General features: G+C 47.3%; 1 protein-coding gene and 3 long non-coding RNA genes across 10 annotated transcripts in view; 2 read left to right on the top strand and 2 right to left on the bottom strand.

Moving 5' to 3' along the window:
* Window positions 1–5593, bottom strand: part of SETD1B (SET domain containing 1B, histone lysine methyltransferase) — a 45823-nt gene extending 40230 nt beyond the window's left edge. For 4 of the 5 annotated variants that reach the window (XR_010348676.1, XR_010348675.1, XR_010348674.1 and 1 more), the window contains exons 1-5: window positions 5347–5591; window positions 4853–5007; window positions 4314–4412; window positions 3568–3838; window positions 329–441 (exon numbers count right to left, since the gene is read on the bottom strand). Coding sequence is in view for 2 of the 5 variants with exons in the window: in XM_064392499.1 (XP_064248569.1) it covers window positions 329–441; window positions 3568–3838; window positions 4314–4412; window positions 4853–5007; window positions 5347–5419 (711 nt within the window). In the remaining 3 variants the exon portion in view is untranslated. Of the gene's footprint in view, window positions 1–328; window positions 442–3567; window positions 3839–4313; window positions 4413–4852; window positions 5008–5346 lie in introns of all 5 variants that reach the window. The other variant, XM_064392500.1, reaches the window with a different exon arrangement.
* A 116-nt stretch (window positions 5594–5709) lies between these two features.
* LOC135282608 (uncharacterized) lies at window positions 5710–6761 on the top strand. Its single transcript, XR_010348685.1, has 2 exons — window positions 5710–5842; window positions 6418–6761. It is a non-coding gene; the product is annotated as an uncharacterized LOC135282608 (long non-coding RNA).
* Window positions 6762–7179: 418 nt separating this feature from the next.
* Window positions 7180–13180, top strand: LOC135282606 (uncharacterized). Its single transcript, XR_010348681.1, has 2 exons — window positions 7180–7521; window positions 10557–13180. It is a non-coding gene; the product is annotated as an uncharacterized LOC135282606 (long non-coding RNA).
* Window positions 13181–14609: 1429 nt separating this feature from the next.
* On the bottom strand, window positions 14610–21709 carry LOC135282607 (uncharacterized). 3 transcript variants are annotated; one of them, XR_010348683.1, is made up of 3 exons: window positions 21433–21709; window positions 19162–19255; window positions 14610–16977 (listed from the first exon to the last, which is right to left on the bottom strand). It is a non-coding gene; the product is annotated as an uncharacterized LOC135282607 (long non-coding RNA). The 3 variants fall into 3 exon arrangements; XR_010348684.1 differs by having other exon boundaries at window positions 14610–16411; window positions 21433–21677; XR_010348682.1 differs by having other exon boundaries at window positions 14610–15308; window positions 21433–21648.
* Between the last annotated feature and the right edge of the window lie 64 nt (window positions 21710–21773).

Raw genomic sequence — 21773 nt, forward strand, 5'->3', positions numbered from 1 at the left:
CATCTCAGGGACAGATCTGATCCAGTCCTAACTGCAGGAATTTCTAATGTTAATAGGGCACGTTCTGTTGGTTCTGTAGGCATTTTTCACTCAGAAAGACAAAAAGCATTTCCCGTGCAAAGCAGGCACACACCAGCCATGTGCTCCACATTCAGAGGTACATTTGCTATGGCAATTATGAGCAAGTTCTATTTAAATTTGAATTAGTAACATCCATTGGAACTACAGCAGGACACAAATACAGATAAATTAAAAATGTTAAAACACTGATGTTAGTGTTTGAGATTTTCTAGGAAGTTTTTCTTTAAAAAAAGCCAAGCACACCTACCTGGAGAGCTTCATTCCCAGTTGGGGACACATCCTGCTCGGTGCCTACAGGGAGGGTCTGAGGAGTGTAAAGACCATTAACCAGCAGCTCATAGAATCTCATGCGGGTTTCACCTGCACAGACCACAATGCAAGAGTTGATTAAACAGAAAGATCACAATCCATGTAAAAATACACACTGTTGACACTCACATGACCCTGCTACCACTGCCAGCCCACTCCATCCATGCAAGAGAGGAGCAGTTATCACCTCAGAGCTCGCAGGGATCATTTTATAATAATCTGCTGGGCAAGTGAAGTCAGACACTCCCTTCTCCAGCCAAGACAAGGAGGTTTCTAAATCCTTTTTCCTCTTCTCAGCCTCCTTGGCAGCTCTGCTCTTTACCATGCTTTCTGGAGCGCAGCCGTTTCCCTCCTCTCCAAAGTGCCAAGCAAAGCTTGCAGATTTGAGAAGTGAAACTCTCACCCAAGGGAGAAGCCTCTGCCAACACCCAGAGCCACTTCAGAAAGCTCTCCCTACACACCTTGCTCATAAGAACTGCCTGTTACTGATGCAAACACAATGCATGGGAATGCTGAGGACAAAACTGCTAATGCTTTCTTTCCAAAAAGACAACAATTAATCCTTTATTTCCCCCTGGTTTAAGGAGAACTCAGTGGCATCCTTCGAAGAATAAAGCCAGAGAAGCAAACTGTCCCATATAGCATTACTGAGCCTCAGCCTTTTCATTCCTAAAGTCTACAAAGACCCAGTTTCTTAATATTGAATTTTTCATTACTACAAAAACTTAATCCTACTTATTTTGCAGTCTGTAAGAAATCTGTCATCAGCTTCAAAGGCAATAGAATCAGACCCTGAAACTGTCTGAATTTTGGTCTGAGAGATAAAGAATACACAGAAAAATGGACAGACCTGGCACCTGAGCCCAGAAAATTAATTCAGGCAATACCTCCCCTAAACCAGGACTACTTTTACGAGAAAGTCCTCCAGGATCAAACCCCAAACTCTCTGTGAATTACCCTGTTCAATTCAAAAACAAAGCAACCCTTAGAACAATTCTGTCCTGAAAATGACTTATTTATTTTGCACAAATGCTAGAGATGAAGTTATTTGGGTATCAAATCTCATTTCACAAAGTCCTGAGCTTCATCCTCAACTATGTAAACTGTTTAAGTTCAACCAAAGTCATGACAAAATAGATCCCTTCACTGCAAGAGTCTGAAGATAAGCTTGAAATATTAACACACACCATCCACACATGGCACTACAATGCCACAGATATGGAAGTGTTAGGCTTATTTTCACTTGTTACTTAAAAAAAATATAAAGTAATTGTTACATAGTTCTTCCTAGACCCCAACCATAAAGCAGGAAAAGTTACAGTTTCAAAGAGGTATATGAATGTGAAACGATTCCTAGCTATTGCTCTAAGACAAGTAATTACTAGTTGTGTCCAGTCTGTAGATGGATAAACTGAGAAGTTTTTTTTAAACAACCCTGTCTCAGACCAGGAGCCTGGATTTATTAGTTTCAGATTCCCAGGCCTGTGCTAACACCAGACAGATAAAAATGATACTTTCACTCCCAATATTTATTTTGCTACACTGTGAAAACAAAGTTTTTAACCAACCTTTCACTGCCTTGCAAAGCAGAATACCAGAAAGAAACGGTGAAAATGATACATATGTATTTTAAGTATGTCTTAACCTGCTGATGCTATTTTAGGAACACCATTTTTTACTTGATTCTGACAGATTATAGCACACTGACAGTCCTATTCTTTTAGAACGAAAGAGAAGCAACTGGGTGAAAAAAATACATTAGGAGCATAAAGCTGGCAACCAAAACAGCAATGCAATTTGAAACTGACTTCAGTATTTTCTCCCAGGAAACAGAAGCATAAACCCCCCCTCATTTCCCTGATGTGCTACAAACTTTCTGGAACAGCTGCCTGGTCAAGACTTGCTGCATAGCTTATAAACGGAGGAGAACAAGGAGCAAGGCAGTATAATCAGCTTGTTTAAAATGATTGTCATTAAGATATCCATCACTAACAGAACATCTTTAGCTTATATTATTAAATCTGCAAATGGTTAATTTGTCCTTAAATGTGATTTTTACTTTCAAATTTCAAAGCAAGGGAAGGAGCCTGTCTGTAAAAATTATTGACACTAGAATTTCAAAGTATACATATGTAAGGTCAAGCCTAGCTCCCAACAGAAAATATTAAACTGCTACTGTGATTTTTCTTCCAACAGTGGTCAGTAATGTCAACAAACATCCTGTTCTACTCTATCACATGTGGCACACCAACTGCTGTGTTGGTTGTGCACTAAACTGTTGAAACCTTTAAACAGAGAACAAAAATATCAGCATTTTTAAGAAAATGGTGTTAGCAATGTCTTTTTCCCAAGACAGAGTGCAGCAAGCCAGTTTTAAACTAGAAACGCCACCTTTAGAATGTAGAAATACAATTAGCAACAGATCCACACCTCCTCAGTCTTAGACACTTTCTAAAATTCAGGCAGATTTTAGCAAAGCCCTTTCACTAGCATGCTTGGAGGAGAGAGAACAGACCAAATGCAATGTCTTCACACTTGCAGAAACTTTACTGGGCTTCTGAGGGCTCGGGAGTGGGGCTGGGAGCTGGCTCCTGCAGCACAGGGAGCTGCTGTCGCTTTAAGAGCCAGTCTCACACTTGTACACTCGCACACACTGACAAGTGCTGCGTGTGCACTCTGCTGTGCCAGCCCCCAGCCCGCCCCAAGTATCAATGAAATGCCAGGCACGCAGGGGACAGCACCCAGCCCCGCTGCTGCCACCGGAACCCACAGATTTGGGTCCCACGAACCACCAGGACTTGCCCAAAAATCCCAAGTCTGTAAAACACAGGTGCCACCGGGTCCAGCAGCCCTGGCAGGTGGCTGAGAGGGACCAGCCCGGGGCAGGGAGATGGGGGACACGAGAGGGCAGCGAGCAGGGACAGGGACGGGCAGGGGAGAGGCAGGGGACAGGCAGGATGGCAGCATTTTGCAAATTACAGGGCTGTCTCTTAGCAACAGACAACACATTTGGCTCCACGTGACTCGCCCAGGCCCCAGACACCAGACCCGCTGCCGGCTCCCTTCGTATTTTTAATCACCAGCTCCCTGCCCTCTGCAACAGCCTCGGTGGTGGGAGTGGGACAGGCAGGGGCTCTGCAACCCCCAAACGCATGAGGCACAAATGTACCCCCTTACCTTTTGTATCCAGCTCCACGTGGATGATGTTGCCCATGACAGAAGTGTTGTGAAGGTGCTGCACAGCCTCCCGGGCACCCTTGACAGTGGCAAAGATGACTTTGGCAATGCCCAGGTGCTTCTTGTTCTTGGGGTTGTAAAGAATCTCCACCTCTTCCACTTCGCCGTATTTCTTGCACATGTCGGCCAAAAAGTTTTCACGGATGTTGTCGTTCAGCTTGGCAAAGGTGACCTGCTTGGGAGGCACTGGCCCCACGTAAAATTCATCAATCTGGAAACGGGCACAAGGTGGAGAACGATAAAAATGATCGGCATTGTTAACGACTGTGGAGGAGAGGCCTAACGATGGCACGGGAGGGAGGGGGTTAAAGCATCCTGCAAACTTTGGGGGGGGAAAAAAAGCCTCTAAGGCTCTGGGTGAACCTCGGAGCTGAGCAGAGGCTCTGCCGCTGCAGCCATTCATTGGAACCGGCTCCTTTCTGGGCTACAAAGATGCATTTTGAGCAGTGCTGTCAGCAGAGAGCCCCCCCAGTGCCCCCTGCCCCAGCTCCAAAACCTTCAAGTGATCTCGTTAGACAGATGCATTGATTTCTTGTTATCCTCATAGAAGAGGATTATTGTTAAACAGTTTGCTAAATAACAATGTTAATAGAAATATGACTGTCATTTAAACGGTCCATTAAACTATTTGGAACTCAAGCTTCACTCCCAGATAAACAAGTTGACACCAAAAGTCAGGGTAGTACCTTGAATTTGGGGACAGACAGCTCCAACTCCTTAGTTTTGGTCCATATTCGCCCTATTCTGGGATCCCTGACACAATCCACAGGAGCGATCCCCGAGTTCTGGGAGAAGGAGGAGGAGGAAGAGGAGGAGAGAAAACATAGAAACAGCAATAACAAGACTTGAAATTCAAGACAAAAATAAAAGAAAAAATAAACCCCGAGGAAGCACGGGCTGTCTCAAGGGAAGGGGAAAGCGCACACACACACACACACATACACACACGTGTCAAATTGCAATACTGCTGGGAAATGCACACAGATTGGAAACACAGAAAAAAGCCGCAGGTTTGGGCTCCTGACAGTTGAATACACAGTGTCAGGTGGCTGTAACTTTGGTGGCTGTGCGTGTCCCCCACCAGAGCCCCCCTGCCACACACATGTGCTACGGCGGGGATTACCACGGCCCGGAGGGACCCCCAGCTCCCAAAACGCCGGTAAGACAGAGGCTGCCGGGGGGGAGACACGACACAATGGGGGAAACCCGGGAGCCCCCCACTCACTGGCATGCTGAAATGTTGCCCATCGTAACGGTAGAGTTTGTGCTGTCCTTTTTTCAGAGCCGGGTCAATAATCAACTTGTAACTTCTCCAATGGTGATTTCTTTTCTCGACAGAAGTGCTGGCTTGCGTGCTGTTCTCCATTCCGTTGATCCAACCTGAACGCGGGGGGGGGTGGGGGGGGGAAGAGAGAAAGGGGGAAGGCGAAAAGAAAGAAAAACCACACAAAAAACCATAAAGTTAAAAAAAATATTCAACAAAGACATCTTCGTTTCGGTGCGGGCTTTTTTTTTTTTTTTTTTTTAACGAGCCGCCCGATCTACACACCCAGGCAGGGAGGAAATCCACCGCGAAGCGAGCCCCAAAATGGGGGAATTGCCAACCGGGTCCCCCCTTCCACCCCGACCAGACAAGAGGCAGAGAGGGAGGAGGAGGAGAGGAGGAGGAAAGAAAAAAAAGAAGACGACGAAGAAAAAAAAAAAAAGACCCAATCTCACTTGAACTCTGCTTTTTGCCATGATCTTCAGGGTGCTTGGCTTTTTCCCCCGCCTTGGTCTCTCGGAAAGACATCGCGCTGGGCGGCCGATCGTCTCCGGGCGGCGAAAGGCGAGCTCCCGTCTCACATGGGGCCGGTTACCGGCGCGGGCTGCCCGCCAGGCTCCTGCCTCCCGTTTTCGCGAGCCACCACATATTGTGTGTGTGCTCGCTGCTGGCGGCGGCCGGGATCCCACAATACACCGCTGCGAGCGCCGCGAACGCCTAACCGCGCTCCGCCGCCTGCACATTCACGGCGGCCGCGCCGCGCAGCCCCCGGCCCGCGGCCGCCCGCCGCCGCCCCGCCGCCGCCGAGCGCCGCCGCATGGGCCGCCGCCGGGACGCGCGGGTTTTTTTTCCCTCCCCGCCGCGGGGTTAACGGCATGCGGGGGGGCGAGTGGAATCTGCCCGCTGCATTTACCTTAGAGCAAACTGTTTCTAAACAAGATGGACCTATAGGTGGGACAAGTTGCTGGGTTTTTTTCGCTTTTTTTTTTTTTTTTTTTTTTAAGGGGAAGACTTCGGCGAACCCGGGCGACCGCGGGGGCGGGTGGAGCGCGGACCCGCCGCGCTGCTGCGGCGGAGAGCGCGGGGGGGGCCGGCGGGGGGGGTGGCAACACACGCAGAGGAGGGGGTGATAGAAGATGGGGGAGCAGCTTTGCTTATTAAAGGTCCGGAGCCCTCGTCAGCCAATCAGCGGGGAGGTTCCATTTTGTTTTCGGTATTAAAGGCGGGCGGCGCGGTGCCCCCGGCGCTCGGCGGGCGCGGGGCCGGGCGGAGCGCGGCGGGCGCATGGCGCGGCCGTCCCGGGGCGCGGGGCCGCGGTGGCACCGGGAGCGGCCGCGCCATTGGCTGGGGCGGCGGCAGCGCGGCGGGCGCAGCCAATGGGAGCGCGGCTTCCATGGGGCTTGAGTTATTAGGCGGCGGGGTAAAAGCACGGCGCGGCAGAAGCCAAGGAGAGGCCGCGGGACCCGCAGCCATTTTTCTGCAGTGGAGCGAAATGGCCAACTGGGCTTTTCCTTTGTTCCATAAAGGGGGATCCGCCATGTGAATCCACACCACGCGGGGTGGTGGGAGCCTCTAGCACGGTGCCAGACGACTCACTGAAGAAGGAGGATTTAAATATATATATATATATATATCTCAAACCCTTAACAAAAAAAAAAAAAGTAATGCGGATTTTTTTTTCACCCTTATGATTCGGGATCCATCTTTGTCTTGTGTAACTAGGTCATGGCACACCCTATGTCAGCAGTTAACAATTTCGAATGCCAACAAAAAAAGAGTAAATACATTATTTTTATATTTTTTTCGTTGTTTTGGGGGTTTTTAAGCTTTGAGCAGCTCTGATGACTGAACAATAAATTTGAGAGACTTCTCTCTTGTATTAAACACTTGATTCCTGGCCATTTTTATTAACTCCTTTGGTGCTTAAAAGGTAATGTTTTAAATATAGGTATAGGAATAGTAAATTCTGGCAAAAAATAAGGCAATTTTACTATGATAAGCTTTTTCTCTTTGTTTCCTCTTACATTGTAAGTACCCAATCCATTCTGTCCTTGCTAAGTGTAGTTTTCATGTTAATGTTACTGAAGTGGTCCTTATTGCTAAGCCTTCATTTGCATGTCATATGTTTTTGTCTGTTTAAACCAATTTATGCTTTTTGAAATATTTTACTTATAAAGCAAACTATCTGGCTAAGATATGCTTAAAAATTGTTTAGCACCAGTAAATGTTACCTAGGTGTTTTCACACTGACATGTGCAGCCTAAAACTATTGAGGAGAATATTTTTAGTGTCTGCGTGCTCTGTGGAAAAACACTGAACGTCCTTTTTATGTACTGAGTAAATCTGCCACAGGAAGGTAGATTTAAGCCTCGAGCAGGAGTCCTCGCCTGTGTACGGTCAGTCAACATAGCTGGACTTTTTCTACAGCTTTTTTTCCCCCTTTTTTTCATCTTTTTTTTGATACTAGACCACTGCCACACAAAGATCCGTAACTTATCTTAACAAGATCCGCTTTGGCTCGCAAACTTACGAGAGAAGTGGTGATACAGATCACATATATACTTATAGCCATTATTTTAAAAAAGAGTAACAACTTCACCTTCAGAGCTGCATTCAACTATGGTGTGCGGGTAAGTAAACCCTTTTGCCCTTGCAGAGGAACAAATAGCCCAGGCCTGTAGCTAATGGTATTGTCCTGGGTGGAAAGATCCCAATGGTCTTCTGAAAGCGGTGGCGATCTCCTTCTCCTCAGAAACATCTAACAGTGCCTCTGAAACGTCTGTTTTCAGGGAGGGATTTGATTTCTCTTTCTGCACAAAGCTCTTGGTCGTCCTCAGCCCTGGGTGGGTTTGGTTTTTTTTGGTGCGGAGAGACGCTGTGAATCCATTGCAGGCATTACGTGGCTGTTAAATTGAAAGCACAAAAAAAAAAAATCTGCCTGTGAACAGTAAGATGTTAGTGAGGTTGATGTTAAAAAAGGCGAGAAGGCGGTGGTGGTGGTAGGGATCCCTTACATGTTTTATCCGTCTAATTACAGAAGCTCGACAAAAAACAGGCAACAAAATGGGGGGGTGTTTTTCACGACGGTGAGTCTTAATGGCGGATGTCTCCCTAGAAAGCACTGTAAAATCCTTCATACCGAGAGGCAGTGACTTGGAGAGAGGGGGGAAAAAGGAGGTCTGGAAGTATATCCAAAATGAGGGAGTTTCCTTCCAAGTGAGGGACCCTTTGCAGCCTGAGTGTTACAGATGGAGAGCCGTGACGCAGTTGATATTCACAGCAGTTGTGCTTTAGTGCCGCCACCCAGCCCACGAAAATAGCCTCCCCGCCGAATTCTGGTGGGTTTATTATGTGAAAGGCTGCGGCAGCACCGTGTCCCGGGCGGCGGGAGGAGCGGCCGGCGGCGGGCACGGCGCTCCCGGTCGTGCTCCGTGTTGTGTGAGGGCAGCCGCCATCATGGCTTCTCCTTCCCTTCGGCGCCGCGTTCTCCTCAGCGCTGGGCGGTGGCGCGGCGGGCTCTCCCCCCGCTGCCTCCCGGCGCTCCGCGTCCCGGGCGCTGCAGGGAAATGATGGGTTTGGGGTGTTGTTTTTTTTGGTTTGTTTTTTTTTTTTTTCTCCCCTTTCCCGCCCCCCTTCCCCCAGCGCTTTGTGAGGGGCTGTGGAAGGGCGAAGCTGGGCAGGGAGCGGCGGCTCTTTCTCCTCGCACACAACATGGCGGGAGCGCCCTGCGGCAGCGGGGCTGGCGGCGCTCCAGCCGGGCCGGGCGGGGGGGCGGCCGGCCGGCCGGGAGGACAAAGGCAGCTCGGATAATGCCGGCGCAGCCCCGGCTGCTATAAATAACACCGCCCTTCCCCCGCTGCAGCCTCCCGCTCTCTTTATAAACAGCAAGCCATGGAAGTCGCCTAATGCAGAGGGGAGAAAAAGAGGAACAAACAACAACACCCCCTTCCCCACACACATAAGGGGGGAAAAAAATAAAATGCACCAAAAAATTAAACCCCGGGCAGTGTGGGGGACGGGGGGAAGCAGCAGCGCTGGCCGCGGGAGGGGCCGGGCGGCGCCGCCACCTCCCCGCCCGGAGCGGGCGCGCCGGGGGGAGCGCGGCCGCCGCTCCCCGTCACATGGCTCTTTGTTGTTTTCCTTCTCTGCCTCTCCTGGGCTGCTCCCCCCTCCGCCATCACCCAGCCGGGGCAGCGCTGCCCTGCCTCCTCCGGCCTGCAGCGCCGAGCTCCCCGGGCCCGCTCGGGCAGGGCTGGCGCGGAGCCGGTGCCGCGCTGCAGTGGAGCCGCCATGGCCCGATGAGGTGTTACATGTGGCGTCTTTTTTCTTTCTTTCTTCTTTTTTTTTTTTTTCTCCTTGTGATTTGGTTTTTTTTTTTGGTGGGATTTTTTTTTTCCCCCGAGCAGCTTCTGCTGCAGCTCGCTTTGAGTGGAGGCTGAGGGTTATCTCGGAACTTCACAAGCCTCGCTGTGCTCTGCGGAAAATTGCAGCTTGTGCTCACTGCAGACCCAGAGTAGGTGAGCCAGGAAAGCCTGGCTTGAGCAACCACTTCAGAGGGCAGGACAGGGAGGAAAAGCAAACACTGTAGAGAGGTGGCCTCCCTGGTAAGGCTAGAGCAGGACCGTCCTGCGGACTCTGAGGGAGGGAGAAGGTAAGTGGCTGCTTGGCAGAGGCTGTCTGCGGGAGCGGCATGTGCCGGGCAGGGTGCGCCCTGCCCGCAGCTCCTGCGGCTCAGCACCAGCCGCTCCGTGGGTTTGTACAACCTGTGCTGTGGTATGTGCCGAGGCTCAGGGCTGTTTCCCTGCGAGGGAGCAGGGTGCTGCCGCGAAGGAGGCACCGCAGCCCGCGCCTTTCGCAACAACTGCGCTCATCGCTCCATTCCTCGCTCCCCCCCTCGCTCCTCACCGGGTCAGCCTCTATGTCGAGAGCAAGCGACAAACCGTCCGCACTAAACAGAACACGTTCCCATGGAGGGGGAGAAAACCAAACAAACCAACAACAAAACCAAAGCTCTTCCGCAGTGCCAGGCTGGCGTTGTGGCGCTGCGAGCCCTGTCGGGGGCTGCGGCGCTCGGAGCCGGGGCCGCCCGAGCCGCCGCTCGGTCCCTGCCCGGCCGGGAGCGCCGGGCCCGCGCTGGAGCCAGCCCTGAGCACCCGGCCCGGGTCACGGCGGCTCCCTGTGACCGTCTGCTGGCAAAATCGGAAGGAACGGTGACGTTGTTCTTAGCCGAACACCATTAAAATGCTCCTCTGGTATCTCTCAATAGAGGTGAAAAGCATTTCAGCTTCCTGGAAATGGCCGAAAGAGGCGACGTGTAGATCAAAGTACGGCGCAGAGCTGGGCTCGTGTTTGCAGGGGTTTTTGAACTGTAGTGAAAACGTTTCTGCAGCTTGCATCGTAATGAGTTAAGTCAGCACGTGAAGCGACTAAAAAAGGCATATTTAAACAGCATCGGGCTATTAACTTTCCTGGGATTTAAGATTTATGTTTAAATATATATTTGGCTGTTAGCAATACCAGCATTTAAACCGTAACGTTGATCTGTTCAACCCTGAAGCAAACCAGCTCTGCCTAACGCAGCTTTGAAGCGACACAGCCAGACCATAATACTGTGGGAGCTTAGACAGCTTTGTCTGTACTTGCATCTCTCTGCATATTTTTCCAGGACTCTGATCTTTGTCTGCGATTAATCATTGTCCAGGACGGCTGTTCCCGGTGGTAGAATCCATGAAGTGCTCCAGCTGGGAGAGGTCCTAACGCGTGTGCCTGGCGCTGCGTACGTGCAAACCAGGGCCAGAAATTGCTGGGGCAGCAGGCGCTGGACAGCGAGCCTGCCGTGCCGCCCCAGTGAGTTGTGTGAGTCCTCAGCACTTCTGGAAGTTGTTTTTGTAAGTCTGAGCCGAAAATTTCTTTCCGTTTTTTAGAGTTTCTAAATGACTATAATGTTCAGTGTAGTTTAAAAGTCGCCAAGGCAGTTGAGACCAGTTGTGCTCTCAGAGTGGGTGGTTTCATGGCTGAACCTCGTATCTGAAAAGCGAAATGTTCTGGTACAGCGTGTTTAAATCCCAGAAAGGTCAAACCAGACTTTCATACTTGAGTTAGATTGACCCTGGTTTGCTGCGTGAGACTCTTTAGATAAAGAGATCTTTCAGGGGAAAGGCGGGGGGGAAAGATTTTTTTCTCTGAACAGCTTGTGGTGACTCTGTGCACATTCTTGAGGCAAAGGAGTTTGTTCTTGCCCACAGCGTCCCTGCCTGGCATTGTTGAGTGGAAAACTCTTATGCTAATTATATCACTGTCTGTTATCAATAAGAAGTGATTTAATTTCTTTGGCAAAGTGTTGCAACAAGAGCAAATTAGATTGAGAGGCAAAGTGAAATAAAAAATATGCAGCTGTTCTGCCAAACAATGTTCCTGACTGTTTACAACATTTTGTTTTAGACTGCCTTGTACACAGAATCCTTTATATTGAAGGTTTCCAAGTCACAATCCACTGCTTGTGCAAGGAAACTGGGTTAATAGATTATAAAAGACAAGAGACCAAGGTCATCTGGTTCAACTTCCTGCATTATGCAGGTCTCTTGATTTTTATGAATTTTTGGCTTTTTCCCATTTGAAAGAATTTAACTGCAGCATAGCTGCATCTTAGATAAAGATCAGATTTTCATTTTCAAATGGGCTCTGAAAGGGAGTAAAATAAGGGTAAATTGTTTCCATCAAAAATCTGCCTGACAGACTATGAATCAAAGTACCTTTTTAAACTTGTCTAGTTTCTGCTTTCAGTTTGTGGATGTGTCTGTCCCTCAGTCTCCTTGGCAGAGGAATGCTCCATGACCAGATTTCCATCCCCTCATAGCTGTGAGCAAGCTGAGCATTTAAACACTCGGTTGCAGGCTGCAGAGCTCCCCCTCGGGTCCATCTTTACTAATCCTGTAATTGTTCCTGCTCCCGTTTGTCACCATTTTGATCCGGGCAGAAGGGGACAGAGCCGTCGGCAGTGACCATGCCCAAGCCAGCAGCCCTCCTGGCTCAGATGTGTCTGTCAGGCATCCAGGGATTACTCCAGCCCATGTTCAGCTGGTTTCCCAGCAGGGCAGCTGAAATGCTCTCAGATCTGCTCCTCAGGATGACAACCCTGTACTGCAGAATTGTGCTCTTTGTTTTGCATGTATGGCTTTACTCTGGTCCTCTTAGCGTTGTTGCTTGCAATGGCCTTTTTAAATTATTATTTTTATTTGATACTCCCTCCTGATACTGCTTAGTGTCACCTACAAACTGGTTATGATTTTATGTTTTCTTCCAGATAAACAGCCTATCTGCACTGTGGGTGTTTCCAGGTTCGGGGTGTGTGTACACACACCTCAGCAGTGTCAATATTGTGTCAGGAGGAGGTTGGTTCCACACCATCCCTTGCCACACCCCAGTTGCATGGGAAGAAAGCCCAGTTTAGGAGCTGGAAGGGAGCCAGAGGCACACTGCAACACTTGCCTGCCCTGGTGTCTATTATGTAGCCATGAAATAATGCAGAGCAAAAAACAGGTGGTTGCAGGACCCATAAAAGAAAGATGAGAGGTCTAGGGTAGGGTGGTTACAAAGTACATTTTGAGACCTTCCTGTTAGATGGGTTTTTTAGGCGTGATGCCTCACTACATACTCTGTATCCAGCTGTTCATTCAAGACCTAAATACATTAGGGACTTCTTCCCCCTGCCAAATTTGAGATTGGAAGAAGGAGGGGGGAAAATTACATAGAACAACACAGTCACATTAGACAGTTTTATTTTTAGGAAACCAGGCTAAGAATATCAAAGGAATATTAAGTAGGAATATGGACAGGGTATTTGCCTGCTCAGATTTTCTTGCCATGAAATTTTTCATTCCTTCCTAAGAACAGCAGATGATCTGTCTAGGGAATTGTCAGCCAAAATAAGCAACCTGCTGACAGATTTCACCTGTGTCCCAGCATGCTCTGAGGATGCATGGGATGTGAGCCTTGAACAATGACAGGGAATCACTGGGCTGTGTTCTTTGGCTGCTGGGGTGCAGAGATGCATGGTGACACCCGACAGTGGAACAAACATTTACTGTGTTTAAAATTCAGACAAATTTTGATGGATGTGTTGGCTATTTGCTGTAGCTTGGGGGGGGGGGGTATTACTTTTTAAACTGTATGTGATCATATTATTTCTGCAAGTATTATGACAAAGCCACCTCTGTAAGGTAGGGAGTGAGTGCTTTCAGAGATCTAATCTTTCTCGAGCTATAAAGGAATAAAGAAGCTGTTTCAACACCTTACTTGCAGAATGTTTTGTGTTGCTTCTTGCCTATTGAAATGCTGCTGCCATTGAAATGCTGTGATCCTATCAGGATGTAGAACTGGTTATTTTTTAGAATGCTTTCAAGCTTATAAAAATCATGAAATAAATCAAGACGGCTGGCAATTCTAATCAGCATTCTAAAGCCATCAAATTACAAAACAGTTCAGTGCTTCATGGCCCCTAACAGTACAGTTTCACAAAAATAAAAGAGAAAGAATGAAAAGAATGTACCATTTAAAGATGCCGGGCACTTACAAAGCTTGCATCAGAAGGAAATGAAGATACAAATAAGTAATCTAAAAGGATATTTATGCATTAAATTACTTGTGTCTCTGGATACTTCATTGAACAGTCTGGATATGATGGTAGCTGGGGACCTGGGAGCCATTTTAACACGTGCAGCACATGCAAGGAACGTTCTGATTATAAGTGATGGAGTATAAAACGTTGCAGCCAGAAACCAATGGCAAAGATCAAATGGAATGAGTTCAGCTTACAAATGAGAGCAGTGTCTTCCCACTGGTGCGATGCGACACGAGACCAGGACTTTGTGTCGCCCTTGACATTGCCACCACTGCTCTCAATCCTGCAGTTAAGGATTTGCATCTTGATTTATCGTTTGACAGGGCAGTGGGGAGTGCCCCAGCTGGTCCCCCGAGCCCTGGGGTGCAGCCGAGTGTGCCCGAAGAAGCCGGCTCGGTGAAGGCTGAGCCGTCCGTGGCTCCGTGCTGCAGCAGCTCGCAGTTGCTAAGCAGCTGCACACTCTGCCCGTGCTGTACGAGGGCAGCAGCACGGCTTCCCCTGGATCGCTGCAGAGGAGCCGGCAGCATGGAAGCGGGAGCAGTGGCCGTGGCAAAATCGCTCCGTTGCTGGCTGGCTCACGGAGCCGCTGGCAAAAACGCTGGAGAAGGGACACTCGGTGGAGCAGGGGGTGGCAGGAGGGCCGGGAAGAGCCAGCATATGTGCACAGCAGAGGTTACAAAGACAGCAGATCCTGGCAGAGCAGGGGGCACACACCGAGGAGAAAGGAATGGGAGAGAGGCCAAAGGCACAGTTCAGAATTTAAAAAAAAATAAAAAAACAGGAGGAGAGTGTGGCATATGGAGAGGGGAAATAAAGCAGAACTTGCACAGCCTGTGAATAATTGAATTGAAAATACAGGAAGAGGGAAGGAGCTTGATTCATTACTGCCCTTCACCTTGTGGAGACAGCTACACCCAGGAAGAGGAGGTGTGGAATACAACAGCATCCTTCATGTTTCACAGTGAACTGTAGGTTTTACATTTCAACCCCTGCCATTTGTGGTTTTCTCCTTTCATAGCCCATGCCTTTTGTTCAGACTTGACTCCTGCAGGCTCTGTTCTTATCTTTGTCTACTTTCTGAGTTATTTTTGAACTTGCTTTAGCTTTTTTTTTTTTTTTTTTTTTTTTTTTTTTTTTTTTTTAAGTAAGTTTTAAATTAAAATACCTTTTCCAGATATTTTAGTTGTTTTAACCTTCAAGAGGGCAGGCCATTGCTAGTTTCTAACTGAAGTTAGTTTCCACTAAACCCACACAGCCATTGCTGCATTTCTGCCTGTCTCTCTCCTGGGAGCTGCTGATGCAGGACAGGGCTCTCTTTGCTTCCTGACACCTTCCTCTGCACATTGTCTTTCCCTTTCCCTGGGCAGTGCCTGCCAGCAGTCCGGAAGGACTCGCAGTTAGCAGCGTGCAGGAAGAGGTTCCTGTGGCAGTAAATTATCACAAGCGCCTGACGTGTTGCATAAGGGGGAATTAAAAAATTGTCACAAACATCTGCAGGGGGTTCTGACCAAAAGGGATCCTTAGTTCCACCAGCACTGCCCACATGAAAAAGCACTTCATGGTGTCGGCGCCTAACGTGCAGCTGGCTGTGGAATAGGAAATGCCAGTGGAGCTGGCAGGGAAGCAGGAAAGCTGGACATTCCTCTCCTCCAGGCACAGGACTGAGGGGCACGGCTTGTACAGCAGGGTGGGGAGAGGAATTTAAGCTCGTGCAGCTGTTGCTCTGCTGTGACCAGCCCAGGCTTGCTTGGAGGCCTTTCGACTGAGAACACTTTTTCCCAAGTCCAAAACTGAGTCCTAAAAGGAAAGTGGAGACGCTCACTCAGACTTACAGTGAAAATTATTTGCTGTGGGTGCTGTGTGTGTAGTTCAAGCCAATAACATGCTTGACAAATACACAGCCAGATGTGTCCTGTACTTAGAACATTTTTGTCTAAGATGTCTGATTCATGGGGATGCTGCATTTGCTTCCTTCTTCCATTTGCCTGGAGCCCTTATCTTTGAGCAGGCACTGTCTGTACTATTGTTAGACTCCCAAGACCATTAAAGGTCTTGGGACACTGACATTTTACAAGCAGATCCAGCTGCCATTCACACAGGAGCATTTTTAGCCTTATGAGAGATCTAAGTTTAATTACAACAGTTTTAACCAGGAAATCTCCCAAAATCAAGAAATCAGAGCTGCTATGTTCATCTCAGGTAAGCAATGAGGAACTTGACAATGTGTCTGTTGTTACAGGAGATTCAGGAAGGGTGAGATGTGTGTAGGAAGGGTGAAACACACAGGAAATGTGCCATCAAGGACGGAGGTGTGGAGCAGGGCAGGGCAGTGGTGTGGAGCAGGGCAGGGCAGTGTGCCAGACCCAGCACTGTCAGCTCGTTGCTCTCTGTGCCTGCCCTCACCACCCCACAGCCCTGCTTGAACACCTTCTGACCCGCTGTGGTGACTCTCAGTGAGGACATCCAGCCAGGCCACTCTGCACTGTCAGCTCCCACAAACCAGGCACAGGCCAAGAATCACAGCTCTAAAGCAAACATCACTCAATTACAACCTGGTTTTATTTCCAGCGCCTCAAGTTATTAATTAACCTGCTCTGAGCATCGCTGTTCCTGTCAGGGTTTGCTCTGGCCAGGTTATGGCTGCTCTCAGGTCTGAGAAATATTCAGTCTGGGCCTGTGCTCTGCCTGCCCATGCTCTGACAAGCCACAAGCTCCTCTGGCTCCTGCCAAACCTCCACCTCTATGAATGAACATCTTGCCAGCCAGCCAACGACAGAGCAAGCACTTCCACTTAGCTTTAATCGTACATCCAGCACTCCACAAAAAACAGGCAGAAATGTTGGTGTCCCCCATATAAATAGAGGATTTTATCATCTCTTCAGTCTGCCATTGCTGCCTTCCTGTAGGAAGTTTGCACAGATATCAGAGGGCAGGATGCAAACTTCACATTAATGTCAGTGCTATGCATTACTCATAGACTATGGCCCTGCTTCATCCATAGTCCATTCTCTTATAGCCTACTTCACCATCTTTTATTCTGCCTCTATGAACATTCCCAGTTTCCCCACATCCTTGTCCAAAAGGTTTGAGAGCTTCCTGCCTGGGCCAAGTGCAAGAATGCAGGAATGGGGTGTTGATCAAAGCCTGACTCATGACTCTGTAAAACACACTCTTGTTCAGGCTGCACTGTAGCTCACACAGTGAAAAGCATATTTAGGAAGTCAAACCTGGGTTCATTTAAAGTTTATGTTCTCTACAACCACATAAAAAAAGTACTACTCCACATATTTCAGGTTTAGAGGAGCCTTCCAACAGAATTTTGGGGAGTGTAACCCAGATTTGACAATCCACAGTTGACTCACCCATTGCATATTAATCCCTGTGTGTAAGCTAGAACAGCTGAATGCAGCTCCTCCCCTGGTGCTGTGGTCATCTTAATCAACACACACTCCTCTTGGGTTCTGAACTAGCAAGTACATGAAAAGAAAATATCCACAAGGAATTACATAATTTGGGAGCAAGAGAAGGGAAAAGTGATCTGAAGGAAGCAGATACTGCAGAGACTGCTCCAATTTTGAAAAAAAAATAACATCTTCATGCTTTCTGGGTTAGGTGGAATGTTGGGTAATGAAAACACAGGAAGGCCTAAGCCAGAGGGATTTCAGAGGTTGTACTAAAGGGATTGGTTGGATACTAGCTAAGAACACACTGTGTTGCAAGCAAAGCTGTTTGTAGCCCTTTTCCCTAAATTTCCTCAAATTACTTCCTGATGGGATGTGTTCTCTGCTGCAGATCTGGATGCAGAAGATCATCTGATGGTGACTAATTTCACACAGATCTGTAGCAGAGCCCTGATCTCTGTCAGCCACGAGCAAGGCTGTGCCTCCCTCCTGAACTTGCTGCTTCTGCCTGTTCCCATGGCAAACACAACTGCAGATCTCACCCGAAGTGAAGTGTTCTGAATCCCTCTCTTTACACCAAACCCCCAGCTTGCCTTCCCACTACAGGGACAGGGGATGAGATCCAGCATTGCTGTGATAGCTCTGCCACCCTGTGACAAAATTCCTGCCCGTGGCTCTGGGAAAACATGCCAGCACATCTGGGAGACACATCCCCAGATCCATGGGCAGAGCTGTGGAGGTGTTGGCAGACACTTGCCTGTTCATTTCATGCTTTCCAGAGATCACTCATTGTGTTTGATGTTCCAGAAAAGCATAGGATGATCCTAACCTTGTGTTGCCCATTTTTCACAACAGAATTTGGCTTGAGAGTTCACGCTTTAGTGAGCAACAGAAACTTGAAACTGCTTCTAAGCACCTACTATATCAGGATGAGATGTGACCATGTTGATTTACTTCATGTTTGTATAATGGGGTGGTTTTCCCCCACAACTGCAAAGCCAAGAACTCAGTTTCTAATGAAAAATGAAATTCAAAACACAGCACGTTGGCCATGTGTGTATCAGCTAGGCCATATTTGGCCCACATATTTGGGCCTGATTTAAAGAATACCAGAGAAAATAATCAAGAAACAGTTTGTGTTCACTATAAATAGCTGCTCACCAGGTAGTCATGAGTGTGTGGTTTAGGAATAAAGTTTGTCCAAACAACATCAGAGTACTTGAATATTCTCTGCCTGATTTTGCTGGGTTGTGTGTCTTAATTGTCTCACACCTCCCCTCACAGACCCTTGTCCTGTTTTCTTTCCCAACCCTCTGAACTCCCTGGTAGCATTTGCACAGATTTTACTTAGAATTTATCCAAAGATTTCTGCATTGATTTAATGCAGGGGCTACTTGAGCCAAGTGAAACAGGAACTATTTCTAAGGCATGAAAAAGCAGAAAGGAAATTTTCTTATTGAAATATAATTTTTCCATATTACTTAATAGTCTAGAAAGTTAATGCCTTTCTGGCAGCACATCCCACTGGGATAAAAAAATGGTTCCTACTCAGCCAAACAACAATGTAATAATGTTTTAGGTTGGGTTAAACGTCTCAGAGATTGGCAGGTGTCACAGCCACCTTGCCTTCAGTGAAAAAGGCAATTGAGAGCCCTTATGGAACAAGGGATTTACATCAGTAGGAGCTACTACACAAAAAAGCAGGCACATGGCAAGGTTTGAATAGATGGTGAATCATGTGGCCCAAGGGATTTTTCGGGGTGGGGGCATGTGTGTAAAGTGGCCATGAGGACCAGATGGTTGAGCTCTGCATGTGAGAGAGGAGCAGTGAGAAACACTGCAGAAATGGAGGCTGAGAAGCAGCTGAAAGTCAAGGACACTGGGGAGCTTTGATTTTGGAAATTTTGTGGAGGGTTTAGTGAGGGTCAGAGCAGTGCAGGCACTGTGAGCAAAAGCACAACTGAAAAACAATTTTGTTCATTTGTTCTGTAAACAGGAGGAATCACCTTGAGCAGTATACACCTGCTTTGTCATGGGCTCCTCCTCACACTGATTCTGTCACCAGAACTTTGTGCTGTGTGCAGGGATAGTTCAGCTCTCCCACACCATAATTCCCCCTTCCTGCTGTGCCCTGTCCATAATAAATTCCGTGGGGCAGAGACTCCCTCAGTAAGAGTCTGTGTGCACATGACAAGCAATTGTTTGCCTTGTACAACATCTGAAATTTATCAGAGATTCACTTGACTTACTTGGTAAATCCCATTCCTTAGGGTCTGTCTTTCCTACTGTGAATTTTTCAAGGCATTACTCTTGCTCAGTACATGCTGGAGTGGGACCTCATAGCTGAAAACACAAATAATAAATGTCACTGGTAATGTTAAAAAAATAAATATTTAAGGCTCTGCCTTGTTATGCACTTTCTTAACTAAGTTTATGAATATTCCCTGAGACATAAATGGTGTTGTTGTTATGTTGAAGTCTTTGTAAATTGGGGTTTGTGTTATGAAGAAAAAAATGAAGTGTATTTCAAAAACATGGTTCTGATGACAATAAGGAGGAGCAGGTCCCCATTCTTATCCAGTTTGTGTTACCAAATAAACTAACAATAGGAGTATGCAGCAGATGGTGTGTGCAAACAATATTGAACCTAATCTGTGAGTCTTTTTTTTTTGGTGTTTTCATAACTAACCTGAATTATCCATCAATTCCATCCAGACTGTTAAAGCATCTTTTAAAAATCACAAACTCCAGCAGTTTTCCTAAGCAGTTTGCTAACCTTTCACTCCTGCCTAACTTTTTCTTTGGTGATCATGAAGCAACAAACTGGCAGCAAGATTGGAGCATGGATATCTTCCATACCCCACTAATGCCCTGGTTTGGTTGTGCTCACTGAGAATCTCCACACACATTGACCCCTGAGCTGCAGATGTGCAAACTTTTTATGAAAGAACTTGTGCCAAAATCAATATGCAGGCCAAAACTGAACTAGAGAAGGACACTTGCAATTAGTAATGACCATATTTGAATTTCAGTAATGGAGGGTTGAATCTTCTTCCATTTAAATCAGTGTCACTATTCCATTTTAGATTTTGCTTTTTTCGGAGTCAGCAAAATAGGCTCAGCTTTTGCCCAAACCCAAATGATATACCTAAAGCACTGCATAGCTGCTAATTAAAATTAAGTACCTGAGACACTGAAATGTTGTATTTCATCCATAATAAGTTAACTCATTACTTAAGCAGAGCATCCATTACTTAAAAACAGTCTTTGGAGTGTTTATAGTTGTATTTGTAATCTGCTTATTTTATGTTGTTTCATCCCAAACCTAAAGGTGTACAAATCTAACAGTTTCCTTAAGTATAGAATGTACAAGGAGACAGAGCTGTGAGAAATGTAAAGATTGTTTTGTGAGACTTGGGAAAAAAACCCTCAAAAACAAAAGAAAAAGCAAAACTTCACAAATTAATAATGAACCACAAAATACTTTTATCCCCCCAAAAATCCCCTTTATGGAAATAATTGACTTGAGAAGAAACCCCTGAATTCTTCAGTTACAGGATGACTGTTAACTCTACCTGCTGACTGTATCATACATAGTGTGGTACTGGGTTTGAGCCAGGTCCAAATAAATCATTTTGGGATAAAACAAATTCCTTCCTGGCCCATCCATTCCTGTGCCATTGGAATGCTCTCAGCCATTACACTGGGCAGGAGCTGATGGGATTTCCTGTGCTCCAGAGAAGATTTATAAGACTGTGGCTTGTAAAACATTTTTTGACAATTTCCATGTGCTTGCATAAACTTTTTCTACGGGATAATGGTGAATTTTAAATAGGTGTGAATTTGCCTGCTTTTTTATTGTTATAATTTGAGTTATATGACACTGTGTTAAGTACGACAGGTCCTTCTTATCTATTGCAGAAATATCCTTTTCTAGCTTTTTGTTTGCCCTTTGTCGGTTCTTTCCCTTTGCTTTGTGCACAAAGCAGAATCCTCCTTACCGAGTGCAGTGGTGTTTGTATTGGGTCTGGAAGGCCATCTAGTGACACAACTGCGCAGGGGAAAATGAAAAGCCTTACTCGAATTGTGGTTTGGGTTTTTTTCCTTATTAGAATTAAACGGTCTTGCTACGCCCGAGCATGTCCTTAAGGGGTTTGCTGCTATTTCCACAAGTGGTATTAAAAAAAAAAAAATCGAGGAAATTTTTATTTCTTTAAAGCAAACCGACTTAAGATAGAGCACAGTGCTAATTCCTGCCAGGAAAGAAACGTGCGGTTTTTGTGCTGAATGGTGGTAGATTTGCACCTGAGCAGATCCGTCCAAAACTCAGTGTCACTGCCCTGACCTGTGCATTGGAGCCAAACGTAATCCAGCAGTTGTGATCCCTTCCAGAGCCAAACATACTCAGCTGTTGTGATCCCCTGCATTCCATGGTACCAAAAAACGCCGCATGGAAGCCTGGGGCCACCACATCTCTGCAATTAAAAGGAGAAATTCCAGTTACTTTCATTGCAGCTCACCTTGAATGGTGAGCCGGATGATGAGCAGAGCTGTCGGTTCTTTCCCAAGCAATAAATCAGCGGAAAACAAGCAGTGAGTCACTGCCAGTGCAGGCACCAAGGTTCCTTTCCGTGAGTGCCTCGGGGGTCTCTGCCTGCCCTCACCGTGCCTGGCACCGCTCGGCCCTGGGGACTGGTCCCACATCGGGGCTGAGCTGGAGCGCTCCCTCAGCGCCGGCCGCCGGGCGGGACCCAGCACGGCGCTGCAGGGGCTCCCTGTGGGAACAAATGGAACGGGAATACATAAATGGGGAAGGGCCGTGTGGGTGGAAGGGCAAAGGGACGCGGCCCGATGGTCCCGG

This window comes from Passer domesticus, chromosome 17 (assembly GCF_036417665.1).
Source record: "Passer domesticus isolate bPasDom1 chromosome 17, bPasDom1.hap1, whole genome shotgun sequence".
In the NCBI taxonomy this organism is placed as follows: domain Eukaryota; kingdom Metazoa; phylum Chordata; class Aves; order Passeriformes; family Passeridae; genus Passer; species Passer domesticus.